The sequence below is a fragment of the Tenebrio molitor genome, chromosome 9 (assembly GCF_963966145.1).
Source record: "Tenebrio molitor chromosome 9, icTenMoli1.1, whole genome shotgun sequence".
Classification (NCBI taxonomy): Eukaryota; Metazoa; Arthropoda; class Insecta; order Coleoptera; family Tenebrionidae; genus Tenebrio; species Tenebrio molitor.
Window position 1 is genome coordinate 10,248,863 of NC_091054.1, and position 13,082 is coordinate 10,261,944.

General features: G+C 48.1%; 3 protein-coding genes across 6 annotated transcripts; 2 read left to right on the forward strand and 1 right to left on the reverse strand.

Moving 5' to 3' along the window:
* Positions 1–8: 8 nt before the first annotated feature.
* Positions 9–12,994, reverse strand: raptor (regulatory associated protein of MTOR complex 1). 3 transcript variants are annotated; one of them, XM_069057682.1, is made up of 15 exons: positions 12,696–12,994; positions 12,533–12,635; positions 12,241–12,482; positions 11,808–12,187; positions 10,803–10,903; positions 10,223–10,740; positions 10,097–10,171; positions 9,784–10,041; positions 8,855–9,723; positions 8,642–8,803; positions 8,235–8,584; positions 7,697–7,988; positions 7,526–7,645; positions 7,260–7,441; positions 9–89 (listed from the first exon to the last, which is right to left on the reverse strand). In XM_069057682.1, the coding sequence occupies exons 1-15, from the start codon at positions 12,849–12,851 to the stop codon at positions 64–66; spliced, it is 3,834 nt and encodes a 1,277-aa protein (XP_068913783.1). In that variant the 5' UTR covers positions 12,852–12,994; the 3' UTR covers positions 9–63. The 3 variants fall into 3 exon arrangements, with proteins under 3 accessions (XP_068913783.1, XP_068913782.1, XP_068913784.1); XM_069057681.1 differs by having other exon boundaries at positions 7,260–7,444; XM_069057683.1 differs by lacking the exons at positions 9–89; positions 7,260–7,441; positions 7,526–7,645; positions 7,697–7,988 and adding an exon at positions 8,016–8,152.
* Ucp4A (Uncoupling protein 4A) lies at positions 420–3,861 on the forward strand. Of its 2 annotated transcripts, XM_069057704.1 has the most exons (3): positions 420–563; positions 890–1,000; positions 1,204–3,861. In XM_069057704.1, the coding sequence occupies exons 2-3, from the start codon at positions 904–906 to the stop codon at positions 2,064–2,066; spliced, it is 960 nt and encodes a 319-aa protein (XP_068913805.1). In that variant the 5' UTR covers positions 420–563; positions 890–903; the 3' UTR covers positions 2,067–3,861. The 2 variants fall into 2 exon arrangements, with proteins under 2 accessions (XP_068913805.1, XP_068913806.1); XM_069057705.1 differs by lacking the exon at positions 420–563 and having other exon boundaries at positions 646–1,000.
* Positions 3,965–6,871, forward strand: LOC138138020 (sodium-independent sulfate anion transporter). Its single transcript, XM_069057687.1, has 8 exons — positions 3,965–4,128; positions 4,177–4,569; positions 4,613–5,152; positions 5,377–5,538; positions 5,586–5,726; positions 5,777–5,922; positions 5,972–6,139; positions 6,199–6,871. Coding segments are annotated over exons 1-8 (1,788 nt in total). The 5' UTR covers positions 3,965–4,127; the 3' UTR covers positions 6,436–6,871.
* Positions 12,995–13,082: the final 88 nt, after the last annotated feature.

Genomic DNA, 13,082 nt, shown 5'->3' on the forward strand with positions numbered 1-13,082 from the left:
AGTTCAAATAGCACCGGCAATGTCACTTCATGAAACTAGTTATTCTAACACTGAAGGCGAACTTCATAGTCTGACAAAACACATATTCTCTGCAATATAATCACTTTATTTGGTGTTTTTGTTGAGTTTTTGCGCAAACCTTAACAAGAACCCTCCCTTCTGTCAGTGATGAAATTCAACACTGGGACAACCGCGGCGTAGGAATACTAATCTTATCACCTCTAATCAGCCAACAAAATAAATAGTACATAAGACGACGAAAGATAAAAATAACAATAGTACCGATCGACCCGACAGGGACGAATCAACAGTTTCCGAAGATTTCGATAGGACAACCGACAATTGAGAAAAATAAACGGGAACTACTTTTTATCGTGGACCTGTCAATGTCGCTACCGCTGCGAAACTCCGTGAGTGTCACTTTATCAAAACATCCTGCCAACCCAGTCGTACGTCACCAACAGAACGCCACAAAAAGCACTAACACGATGATTGTTATCTAGTACCGATTTGTTATTTATTCAACTAATGAAGGTGCGGAAGTCGCATCACACAAATAAATGGTGAGTTCGCGCTTTCGACCGGTCCCAATTCGGCTGACCGCAACCGAACCAGTTTCCGTCGAGGCAATTTTGCAGGTTAACTCCAGGTCCAGTGTTGTCATGTTTACACAACAAAACACTTTTTTGGGTGGCAATCGCCTTTTGAAAATTACCACCGGTTCCGTGCAATAAATTATGATAAATTTCAGTCGAACTCGACCGCGAGAGAACTCCGGTCAGTGTGCGGTCGCGGTATTGTGAAGTCGCCCCGATGGCATCCATTTTTGCGGGAAATTTTGAACTTTGCCCTATTGGAATCCAATGAGAAAGTGTCGTGTTTTTTGCAGGGTCTGTCGTGAAAATGCCGCCCGTACCGCCCCAGAAGGAATACAAGTATGTGAACTCGCTGTGGTGCATCTACATGGTGTCGGTGGTGTCAGCATGGAACGCCGAGTTAGGTAAAAATAGAACTCGAGTGATCGGGGCTCTAATTTTAGGTAAAAATTCGAACGCAACTAATCCGACCTCGTTATCTCGTCAAAAGTAATCCCTTTTGGCTTGCGGAAAATTTACGCGTTTTATTTATAGACCCAGTGACACTTGGCTGTTTAATTAATTTTGATTTATTCTGCGGCCCTGAGCGCTCGTCTTTCAATTGCAGTGACTTACCCGCTGGATTTGACCAAGACGCGGCTGCAAATCCAGGGTGAAGTCGCCAACAAGAAGGACGAGAAGATGGTGAGGGCCCCGTACAGGGGCTTGCTGCGGACGGCCGGGGGCATAGTCATGGAGGAGGGCTTCTTCAAGATGTGGCAAGGGGCGTCCGCCGCCCTCTACCGCCACTTGATCTACTCGGGCACGCGAATCGTCACTTACAAGGCCCTCAAGGAGAAGGTGTTGAGCAGCGACCCCTCCGAGAAGTACTTACCAGTGTGGAAGTCGGCCCTGTGCGGGGTCACGGCCGGCTGCTTCGCCCAGTATCTCGCCAGCCCCGCCGATCTGCTCAAGGTGCAGCTCCAGATGGAGGGCAAACGCAAGATCATGGGTCTGCCGGCGCGCGTTCACGGCATCCGCGACGCCTTCATCAAGACCGTCCGCGCCGGCGGGTATCGCTCGCTGTGGAAGGGCGCCGTCCCCAACGTGCAAAGGGCCGCCCTCGTCAATCTCGGCGACTTGACCACCTACGACGTCGCCAAACGGTTCATCATGCGCAACACTTCGCTCGAAGACAACCATTTCGTGCACACTCTAGCGAGCTGCTGCGCGGGGTTCGTCGCGGCAGGGATGGGAACCCCCGCGGACGTCATCAAGACCAGAGTGATGAACCAGCCGATGGATGACAAGGGCAGAGGCCTGCTCTACGCGGGGACCATCGACTGCTTCAAGAAGTCGGTCATGAACGAGGGATTCGGGGCGCTCTACAAGGGATTCATACCGATCTGGATGAGGATGGCGCCGTGGTCGTTGACCTTTTGGCTCAGCTACGAAGAAGTGCAGAAGCTGTTGGGCGCGGAGCAGTTCTAGTTGATAAGTAGCAATAGAAGCGCACTTTGGTCCAGGCATCGCCCCCCGTTTTTCGACTTGACATTTGCGACGAGACGGATCTAGTTACGACCTCCCGTTAACGGCACAAGACCTAATTAGTACGGCGCAGCGGAAGTGCACTTTAAATATTTAAATTACATAACTAAGCCGGTCGTGACCTAATTTAATAAGTACATATGTGGTGAAGGTCGACAATAGGATGGGTTACCGTGGCCCGTTTTTTAATTGAGCCGCGATTAAATATTTTTTTTAGACAAATCACAAAAAAAATCCCACGTCTTGCGTCATTTTCCACCTTCGTTTGACGTTTGCACATTGATTGACTCTACTAAGTCCAAGGTCACGAATCGTAAGACTCCCAACATGCACAGTTGAGCAGGTTTCGTTATCGCATTCTAAAAATAAAATCGTGCGAAGAGGTAAACGTTCTCGCGTAATAAAATTGTATCACGTGTAGGTCGCAAATCGACAAGTCGGACGTGTTCAAGGTCGATTTTTGCTCTAGTCTAATCACAGGAAATTAATACGTCAATATCGTGTGAACCCCGACCGAGGATCAGTCATGAGTCCTTTGTGATCGTTGACAACTGTGTCAATATTTGCCGGTGCCGCTTCCGCAAAATTGTCGTTTGCCGCTCCGTTCGTAATCGAATGTCGTACCAACCCAAAAACAAAAACACAAATGTTAATATTTGACAATTTCAAAAAACAAAAATTTTTCGACGGTTAAATTCTATTTTTGAAAAAATAGCGGTTTTCCGACACATTTGAAATCAATCAACGGCCTACTCGTACTTTGAGCTGTCGACGCAACGTCCAAGTCGAGTGAACTTCGACCCGCCATTACAGCTGCCAACTCTGATTGGCCATTTACACAATTGCATGTCTGCCAGCGCACTTGTGTGATCATTTTCAACCGTAAACAAGCAATCCCGTTAAGTTTCGATTGAAAAATTGAGATCAAGGTGTTGCCACTCGCGAGCACGACATTTGCTCGAATTATGACTCGCGAGATTAGTCTCTCGGGGGCCCGAAAATGAGATCCATCAGGGCCAAGGCCGGTTTTTCCCCTGGCGGAGCCCAGCCTTGGCCCTGACGGAGTAATCCTTAGAGACCGTCTCGCGTGGCCTTCGTATCTCGGAGCAAACAAATTAATGTCGAAACGAGAACATCCCAACTGGGGATTTTCGGCCCGAGGAGAAACGGGAGACGTGTCCTGGACGAGCCTGCGGCCATGTAGTACAAAGTGTGTTCACCTAGAACTAGGAACCGGGAGACGTAGAATCAAATGTGGACAATAAGGAGAAACGGTAGCGCTCCCGATTTCCACGGTTTTAGTTTAGCAACAAGACTGCAACGTACAGTAAAGATGTGTCAAAATTTTGCACGCACACGTGTGTGGATCAATCGCAACAATCAACAAGTCCCAAAGACCCCGACGAGCAAAGCGGTATTACCGCCTGGTAGCGCTCTCTTCCTTTCCTGAAATAGTGCCACAATTTTGACAGAGAGGTGTACATATTTTTTTACATTTATACAACGACGACACCGTGAACAAAGATCGTAATTGTTTGTCGTAAACCACCGTTCTGTTTTTCTCGTTTTCATATTCGTAAATCTAAGAGAGAACTAATATTTAGTCTAGAACGCAAACATTTTCCCGAAAACAAATCTGGAACTTTCCGATTGCAACGACACGGAACGTTCACGGAAGTACTTTACTTTGTTGTTACTTTAAAATTGTGGCTTGTTGACAATATATTGTTACAGATAATGTTTGTTTTTGTTTTATTTTGATCGACTTAGATCCCTCTGGAATGTTTTGTCGATGACGGACTCGTCTTCAACGCTTCCATTCCAGTTAAGACGCGCACAAATAACATTATCACGTCTCTAACCTTGTCGAAAAGTCAAAAGATGGTCCAATAAATCACAACGTCTCTCTTGTTTGCTTTGCATTTAAATTCATTTAAAATTGCTAAGTCTTATTTGTCGTGGTTCATTCGAAAGAGTGTCGGTGAAGATTCTGCTTCTTCTACAAGTGAGTTTCCAAAACTTCCCTTGCTGGGACTGATCTTTTCGAGTCTAGTGTCGAAACCGTTGGAGACCCCGAAAAAGAAGTTCTCGTTGGGGGCGTTGCTCCGGAGACACATCTCGATCCTGCAATGGCTCCCCAAGTATACCAAGTCGGACGTTGTCGCCGATTTCATCGCGGGACTCACGGTGGGACTCACCATGATGCCCCAATCCATCGCCTACGCCAACCTTGCGGGTCTGCCCGCCCAGTACGGCCTTTACACCGCTTTCATCGGGTCTTTCACTTACGTCTTCTTCGGCACCATCAAGGAAGTCTCGATCGGGCCCACGAGTCTCATGGCGCTCCTCACGTTCTCCTACACCGAGGGCCTCCCGGTCGACTACGTCATCCTTCTGGCGTTCCTCGCCGGTTGCGTGGAGTTCCTCATGGGGCTGTTCAAACTAGGTGAGTTCCACCCGACTCCGGTTTCGTTGTAACTCCCCGTTAGGTTTTCTGGTTGACTTCATCTCGCCGTGCGTCACCTCCGGCTTCACCTCCGCCATGTCCATCACCATCGTCTGCTCCCAACTGAAGAACTTGCTGGGCCTGCGCAAGTTGCAAAACCACGGGGTCTTCGACGTGCTGCACCAGGTCTTCGCCAGGTACGCCGAGATCAGGTGGCCCGACGCCATCCTGGGGCTGTCGTGCATCGCCTTTCTCTTCGCCTTCAAGCAACTCCCGAAGATCAAGACCCGGAGCGGGTTCCTGCGAAAGACTTTCTGGCTCTTAGGCATCTCCAAGAACGCTCTGATAGTGCTGCTGACGTCGATCCTCGGCTTCTACTTCGTCGAGCACACGGGGGCCTCTCCGTTCGTGCTCTCGGGGGCGGTACCGTCGGGGCTGCCTACGCTGATGGTGCCCAGTTTCGGCATCCGAAGCGGCAACGACACCGTCGGTTTCCTCGAGATGGTACAGACTCTAGGCTCGAGCATCTTCGTGCTGCCCATGGCCGCCGTCTTGGCCAACGTCGCCATCGCCAAGGCGTTCGGTGAGTCCAAAACTGAATTGGTGCGGTCCTGTGGCCTCCTTGCGTCATTCCGAGCTCCGCTTTCGTTGTTTGTTCTGTTTGCACGCGCGTTTGTTCTTTTTTTAGCATATTTGCGTCAACTTTTCCGTATCAGTTGTCGGTTTTGTGTTGACAAAAAATGCAAATAATTTGTTTGCGTCCTAATCGGGTAAATATTTACCCCATCTGTGAAAATGTTTTGTTAGCGAGCGGGGTGATCGTGGATGCGACGCAAGAAATGATGACTTTGGGGCTGTGCAACATCTTCGGCTCGTTCATCCAGGCGATGCCGAGTTGCGGGGCCTTCACCAGGTCCGCTGTGGCGAGCAGCAGCGGAGTCCGCACCCCCTTACAGGGGATCTACTCAGGTGACTTGTCCCTTATGATCTCTACCGAAGCTAATCCGACCCTCTAGGTACTGTGATTCTGCTGGCGCTCAGCTTCCTCACCCCCTACTTCTACTACATCCCCCGAGCGACCCTCGCGGCTGTCCTCATCTCGGCGATCATGACGATGTTCGACTACCAAATATTCCCGAAGTTGTGGAGATGCAACAGTACACACCACCCCCACTCGATTTGCACAATAAACACTCCGTTTTTCCAGAATTCGACTTCTTTCTCACCCTCACGACCGTAATAATAGGAGTGTGTTACGGCGTCGAGGTTGGCATCATAGCCGGAGGTCTCCTCAACTTGCTGATCCTGCTGAAAGTGTGGACCCGGCCTCGCGTCACCACAGAAATCCGAATGGTACGTTTTGCCGACTTTTCTCGTATCAGTCTAGACATTTCGATTGTAGGACCACCAAGGAAACGACTACATTTACGTCAGACCGGAAGTGGGACTCTTCTACGCCGCCACCGATCATCTGACCACCAAGATAATTCAAGCGTACAACTCCACGAAAGGCCTCCCGATTGTTCTCGACTGTTCCGGCATCATCCAAGTCGACTACGCGGCCTGTCAGGTGAGCACCGTCAAATCTAACACCGCAACTGGCGCCCTCTACCGTCACGTTTGTTGCAGACGATCGGCAATCTCGTGGACACTTTCCACAAAAAGAGCGAACGCGTCACGCTGCTCAACGTCAAACCTCGAGTCTTCAAGGCCTTGAAGAGAACGACAGAGTTGAATGATTTGAAAGTGTGCCAGAGCCTCGACGATATCAGCGACGGTGATTCCAATAAAACCCACGATTTGGAAATTCCCCTGATTGATAAGAACGCAACGGAAAGGAAGTTATCGTACTACGATAACGTTTGAATCAAATATTTGTTTTATTGTGATATATTATTTATTTTGTTACTTTAACATAACTGAATAAAAGACTTATTTGCCACTAAATCGAATGACTCTTTATACAAAAAAAAAGGAACCTTCGACAATCTTAGTAAGTAATTAACCGACTTAATCCCTCGACTGTTGCCTCTTTTGTGCAAATATGTTGTGCCAAGTTCAAGGTTAGTGTGCTGATTAAAAAATAAACGCAATCGTTTGTAAAGAAGCGCGACTCGGGCAATCGAGATGCTAAAAACCTAAAATTATGTTGATTGGAAGGCTCTAAAATAAAATTCACTCTAGATCGATAAAAAATAAACGAGAGTATAACGAGACGAAGACGGTCCACGTCCTCGCCGTGCTGCATTGTATTTATCACAATAATTAAAATTAACCGAGTCGTTTGCACGTCTTAAAATTACTTAACAACTGGTCACATCTCAGGTTGGCAATGCTACGTATAAATAAATCTAGTGTAGGCCTACAACCCCCTCGTCTTTAACCCTAACTATACGAAAATAAGAGAGGTCAATCTGATAAAATATAACAATCAGTCTTACAAAACTAACAACAAAATTCCCTGTACTGTACTATTAAAGGTAAATGGCTATCATCATGATAAAGCGTACTCCAATTAAAATAGATATTTACACGATAAAACCTCAGGTTGGTATTACTGTGAACGTGGCTATATACAAGATTATTGTAACCGAAGCTGGGACAAGCAACGAAAAACGAATTCATCTAGTAGTAGTAGCCCAGGAAGCTCCAGAGCGAGCTCTAGGGCTGAGAATCGCGTCACCTCTTACCCTCCAAACAGTACACGCTGACCGAACAGTCGGACGTCCCCGTGGCCAGCGCCACCTTCAGTGGGTGGTAGTTGAGACAGGTGACGTTGCCGGTCCGGTGGCCCATGAAACCCTCGTAGAACTTGATCGTGTTCAAGAGGTAACCGTTGAAGCCGTAGATGCTCACGTTCTGGTTCAAGGAGCTGCTGCACACCGAAAATCACCAGTCAGTCGCGACCGTCAAACTCGTACCAACATAACAAAATCGAAGTCACTAAAAAACTCACCAGGCGTACGTGGCAGTTCCGCGGTGCAAGGCAAAACAGGACATGTTATTCTGGTTGGTTTGGGTCGAATGAACAACTTTGTGGTTTCGAATGTCGTAGACTTTGACGTGTCCGTCGGTGCTGCGAAAAGTGATGTTGAGAAATGCGCGAAGAGGACGCGTTGCGACTCACCTTCCGCTGTAGAAGGTGTTGCCGAGCAGGTGGACGCCCAGGACGGGGCCCAAGTGCTGCAAGAAGACTGCGATCCGGGAGTCGCTCGGACTGCAGCGTCTGTCGAAGACGCGGATCGAGCCGTCTTGGTAACCGGCGATCACCATGCCGTTCCTGTAGGCTTTCAAGTCGTTGTCTCCGTCTAGGCTGATGCCTTCGTCGTCTTTCTCCCTTTCCAGGTAGTTTTTGCTGTAGTGCTCGTGCGCCACTCCGGAGAACGACGAGTCCATACACGTGATCGGGTAGTCCGCCCCTGCAAATAATCAAACGCTCACACGAACGTCAACAAGTTGCAGTCCTCACCACGCGCGTTTATTTCTCCCATTTCATTTCATTCTTGATTAATTACAAAATTTCAAAAATTCAAGCCGCCAGATGTCGCTTCGACAACTGTCAAATTAGGTGTCAAATGCGCAACTGTCAAAAATACATTGAGTGATTCTAACTTTTTCCACTTTGAAAATATTCTAGTTTCAAGATAATTACAGTTCGTGGTTACCTGTTGGTATGTCGAATGCGAAGAGTTCCCTTTCCACGTCCCAGAACCTGATAACTCTGCAATCCCCGGCCGCGATGGCGGTTTGCGTGTACTGCTCCCAACTGAGAAGAGTCCCCGAATGCTTCCACTTCAGATCGTTGAGGGCTTGCCAAGCGCTCACCAAGCTCGGTTCTCGACTGTGTCCCGTGTTGGGTTTCCACACCTTGACGCTACCGTCGTCCGAAGCCACCATGATCATGGCCGCGTCGTGCGCGTTGATCCACTCCAAAGCCGTGATCCGACTGGAGCTGAATTTTGTCGACTTGTTGTGACACACGGTGGTCTTGGCACCGGTGCCCCAATCCCAAATGCTGAAACACCGAACGAACAGTGACGTCACAATCGGGATTCTTCCAGCTGTCGCTCACCCGAAGTGGTCCTTGCCGGCGACGGCGATCTGTTGATCGAACGGGTGGAACTGCAGGACGGACGGAGGCAGAGACGTTCTCGTGTTGAACATCTGCGACTCCAGCTTGCAAGTCAAGATCCTCGAGGTCTCTTCCAGCGCCTCTTTCCTGATGTTGTTATTCCTGACATGAAGAGACTAATTAAGACAGAAACAACGCCCGATCGATTCCTACCTGGTGAATCTCCAGTCCTTCTCGTAGTATTGGGGCGATTCCACGTCCACCCCCGGATACCGCTTCTTGACCAACTGCGCGAACCTCTTGACCGACCACTCGAGGAACCTGGTGGTGATGAGCGGTTTCAGCGGCTTGCTCTTGATATTCGTCTCTTCGTTGATGATGTTCGGGTGGATCTTGCGGCCCCTGCTACCCAAAGTTCGCGTGAATTTGGGTATGTCCGCGGCGGGGTGTAACGTGGGGGGGCTCTCCCCCGACAGGAAGTTGCCCCTGTTTGGACTCGGGGGCAAACTGGCGCACTTGTTGTCGAAAATCTCCCGCGAGTCTTTCACTTTTGCGGTGATGTACTTGGTCAGGGTCTTGCACATGCTCTCCACTTCCGGGTGAGGGTCGGTCTCCAGCGAACAGATGGCGTCCCATATCTTCATGTACACCGATCCGTAGCCCAGACCCGGCAAGGTGCCGAGACTTCCGGTGTGACTCAGCGAGCCTTTCATCTGTCCCATGTTGTTGATCGACGAGCTCGACGACACCCTCTTCATCTTGTCGCCGCCGCTGTCGTCGGAGGTTCTCAGCCGGTCCTTGCTTCCGATTCGTCTGAGACCCGGCGAGGTGACGCTCACTTCTTGCAAAGGGTAGTTTGTCAGAGTTTCTTTCATCGCCAGGGTGAGGAACACGTGTTCGAACGCCAGCACCACCCACTGCAGCGCGTTTATTAGTTCTTTACGGACCAGGTGGCTTATGTCGTTGCTCACTTTCTTGATCAACGTCATCACTATCGCGTGGTCTATGTTGTTGGCGTGTTCCGATCGTTCCGCCACGGAACTGATGAAAGTGCCGAGAGCGTAAACTGCAGCCGCTCTTACCTACGAAAAAAACATTTTTTAAATAAAATCTTGTTTATACAAAATCTCGTTTGGATTTACTTCTGGACAAGGATCGTTCAACAGAACGTAGAGCTTCTCGTGGGCTGTGTCTCTGACACCCATCCATCTTGCATTTTCGTAGTGTTCCCACGACTTCCCCAAGCATATGACCACCCACTGCCTCATCAGAGGACTAGGATGGTTGAAGTGTTCCAAGCATACACTAACTAGAGATGTCTTTGCGGCCGTTTCTTTAGCCGCTCGGGAATCCCCGACGATGCGTGTCAACACGAATGCCGCCATCGTCCTGCTGTCAGACTACGAGAAACAAAAATGAAAACCTCGTTCAAATCCAGTTTGAGACCAAACCTACCGACAGCGAAGTGTCCTGAAGAATCGACAAGAAATACTTTTGGACCTTCTCTGGTACCAACTCGTTTTGGCAAGTCTGAGAAACCAAATCTGTTAGTGTTTTCCCCAACGTGGCCCTGAGACTTACATTATCTACTGCCAGAATCTTGGCCCAGATAAACACCAACATTGGTCTCAGCTCCCAACAGCTGCTCTGCAACAGCTTTAACACGTACGGGAATATCCCGACAGATAACGCGAGATTCACCGCCCACGGCCCTAGATCAAGAAATCGCCCCAACAGATCGAGCGCCCTCATCCTGTGCACCTGACTCAAAAGCACTTGCAGCACGATCGGCAACTGTTCGGGGGGCGTCCTCTCCTGGCTGCCCAAATCCAGCCAGACCTGGAAGGCGGTCAGCTGGTCTTCGAAGAAGGGGGAGTGCTGGAAGGGTTTCTTGTCGTGGAAGATGCCCGGCAGCTGCCTTAGGATCAGATCCAGGTTCAGGTCCCAGGCGTTCCACATGGGGTGCTGGGAGGTCGACGGCAGACGCGGAGAGCTGACCGGCGTGCAGTTGCACGACTTCAGGATGCGCTCGGCGAGCAAGAAGTTGCGGAAGAGGCTCGCGACCAGCAGGTCTTGGCGGAAGAGTTTTTGAAACAGGTCTGAAAGCGGAACGAACGAAAGAACTGGCGTTTGATTGGATTCGTGGACGCGTGGACCTCACCTATTGGTAGCGAATTCCAAGCGATGGTGTCCGTGATTGCCGTAAAAATCCAGTTTAGTTCGCCGAGCATCGTACGGCGGTCGGTTATCATTCCTGGTACACTGAAATGGTCAAAAAGTGACGACATCAGGTGATGGTTGGCAAATCTGGGCGTGTGTAAAATGGTCAAGGTTTGAAAAGATATATTTACGTCAAACGAATTATTTTAAGCTTCACGACTTTATAAATAATGACACAATCACTAAAGCCTTCGACTAATACTCCTAACACCCTTTAGCTAAACGCAAATATTTAACAACAGTTTAAAATTGTTGTGTATCTTATTGTTGACTATTTTTAGAATCGTCACAGCTTAAAATTTACAGTTAGGTCGAAGACCTATTGTCTTTTAAAGACAAAGGAAAGACATACCAATCGAAACTACACGAAATAATTAATATTTGCAAAAGGAATTTCCTTTACGCGACAAGTCCCATGGGCGGCATGACTTCCACGTGGTGCGCAAAAAACATGTCATAATTACAATCAAGTAGTCGGTGCATCGTGTGCATTCGCCATCTTAGTTTTCTTTCACCTAAAATTCTCTTTTTGGCCAAGAATTTTAGACATTACAAATGTAATTAAAGAAAGGGTTTCCGAAAATTAACCTCAATAATTATCTCCGTAATCATATTTATTGGAAACTTAAAAACTGTTGTGCAACGATTTAAAAACTAATATTTAACGCCGGATTTCGCTTAATTTCGAATTTGTTATTTGCAGTTATTACGCAAAAACGTTGAATCATCCGTCTTCTGCATTCACATTATAAATTTTTTCGTCGGTAAGTTGTATTTGTTTGCTTTTTTGTGGGTTAGGTAGTCAGTGTTGCCAACTTTTTAGTCGACCCGTTAAAAATCACTAAATTTAAAACGACTGGAATTAAAAATGGAATTAATGTTGTGTGATCGTTGGCCTTTGTTCAAGCTCAGTTAAAGTTATAAGATTAATTTAAAAAACCCTTACTCTTCTATCATGTCCAGGGTGACTTTGGGCACTAGTTTTGAGGTAGACTTCAGTATGAACCATCTTAAGGCGACCTTTATCGGTGTGGTAAGGCAAGACGTGAACAAATCCGCCGGCAGATCGGGATTCATCGGTAGAAACTCCTTGGCTCCACACGCCGCCAACTGTATGCAGCTTTTGTACGACGGCAGGGGCGGCACGACCGCGTTTTGGCGCGACTGCGTTACCGCCTGTTCGTACTCGTTTTCATGTTGGCGCGCGAAGTGAGCGAACGACTCGATGATGATCCCCGCGTTCGAGCAGTCGTAAACGTATATAGATGGCGCACCCATCCACGTTTGCAAATCGTATATCGATAGCGGAATGTATTGGGTGTAAGTCTGCGGAAAAAATCGGAAAATGACGGGAAATGCCGGCTAGGGGGGCGACTCACTCTATTGAACACCCAGATCTCTCCGTTGCTCGTCGGTTTAGGAACTCCGTGACCGTTGTAGTGGAACAAGACTCGTTCCTCTTTGGCATTTCTACGCAGTGACGTGCACAATTTTTTCACTTCTTCTGAAGTGGGGTCCAGGGATTGTTTGTAGCGGGCGCGGGGTTGCCAGCGTTCGTATTGCGACTGTAAATTTTCTCCGATTTTTTGGATGGATTTGGGAGGGGACAACACCAGGGGATCTGGGGTGAAACATTTAATACAAAAAATTACGCCTCGACGCATTTTTTACCTATCCAACATTCCATGCGTGCGCACGGTTGCGTTTTTATCACATCTGGGGGGTCCACGCCTACGTTTAAGCACAAAACTAGGGCCACACTTACTGTTTTCATCTGAAATTATAATTAATTTATGAGTTTGCCAATTTAGCGCTTTTACGCTACGCCATTTACACGCTCTTTCAATCTCCATGTTTGATTTAAGGCCTCCACCCCTTCAATGGGCTCCAAGTGTCGCTCCTGCAGAAAACTGAGGGGCAAATCCTTATCAGAGATGGTTTGTTTCTCATAGTCATTCTCTTCATTGCCGTTGACATTTGATTCTGTCATGTTTTTCCGACGTGGTACGATCACTTTAAGGAATTATGTTTCTTGATTGCTTTGAAAATATTACGATCACATTAAAAAACGTAATTCAACACCTAAAATTTAGACGCATGGCACGACAACACAACCGCCATTTTTATTACTAACTCAAGAAACAGGTTGACCAACATACACTTTTTAGAGTTTTCAGGTGGTAGAGGGTGGTATCGAGGTCAAACTATGACGCGGTTGTCT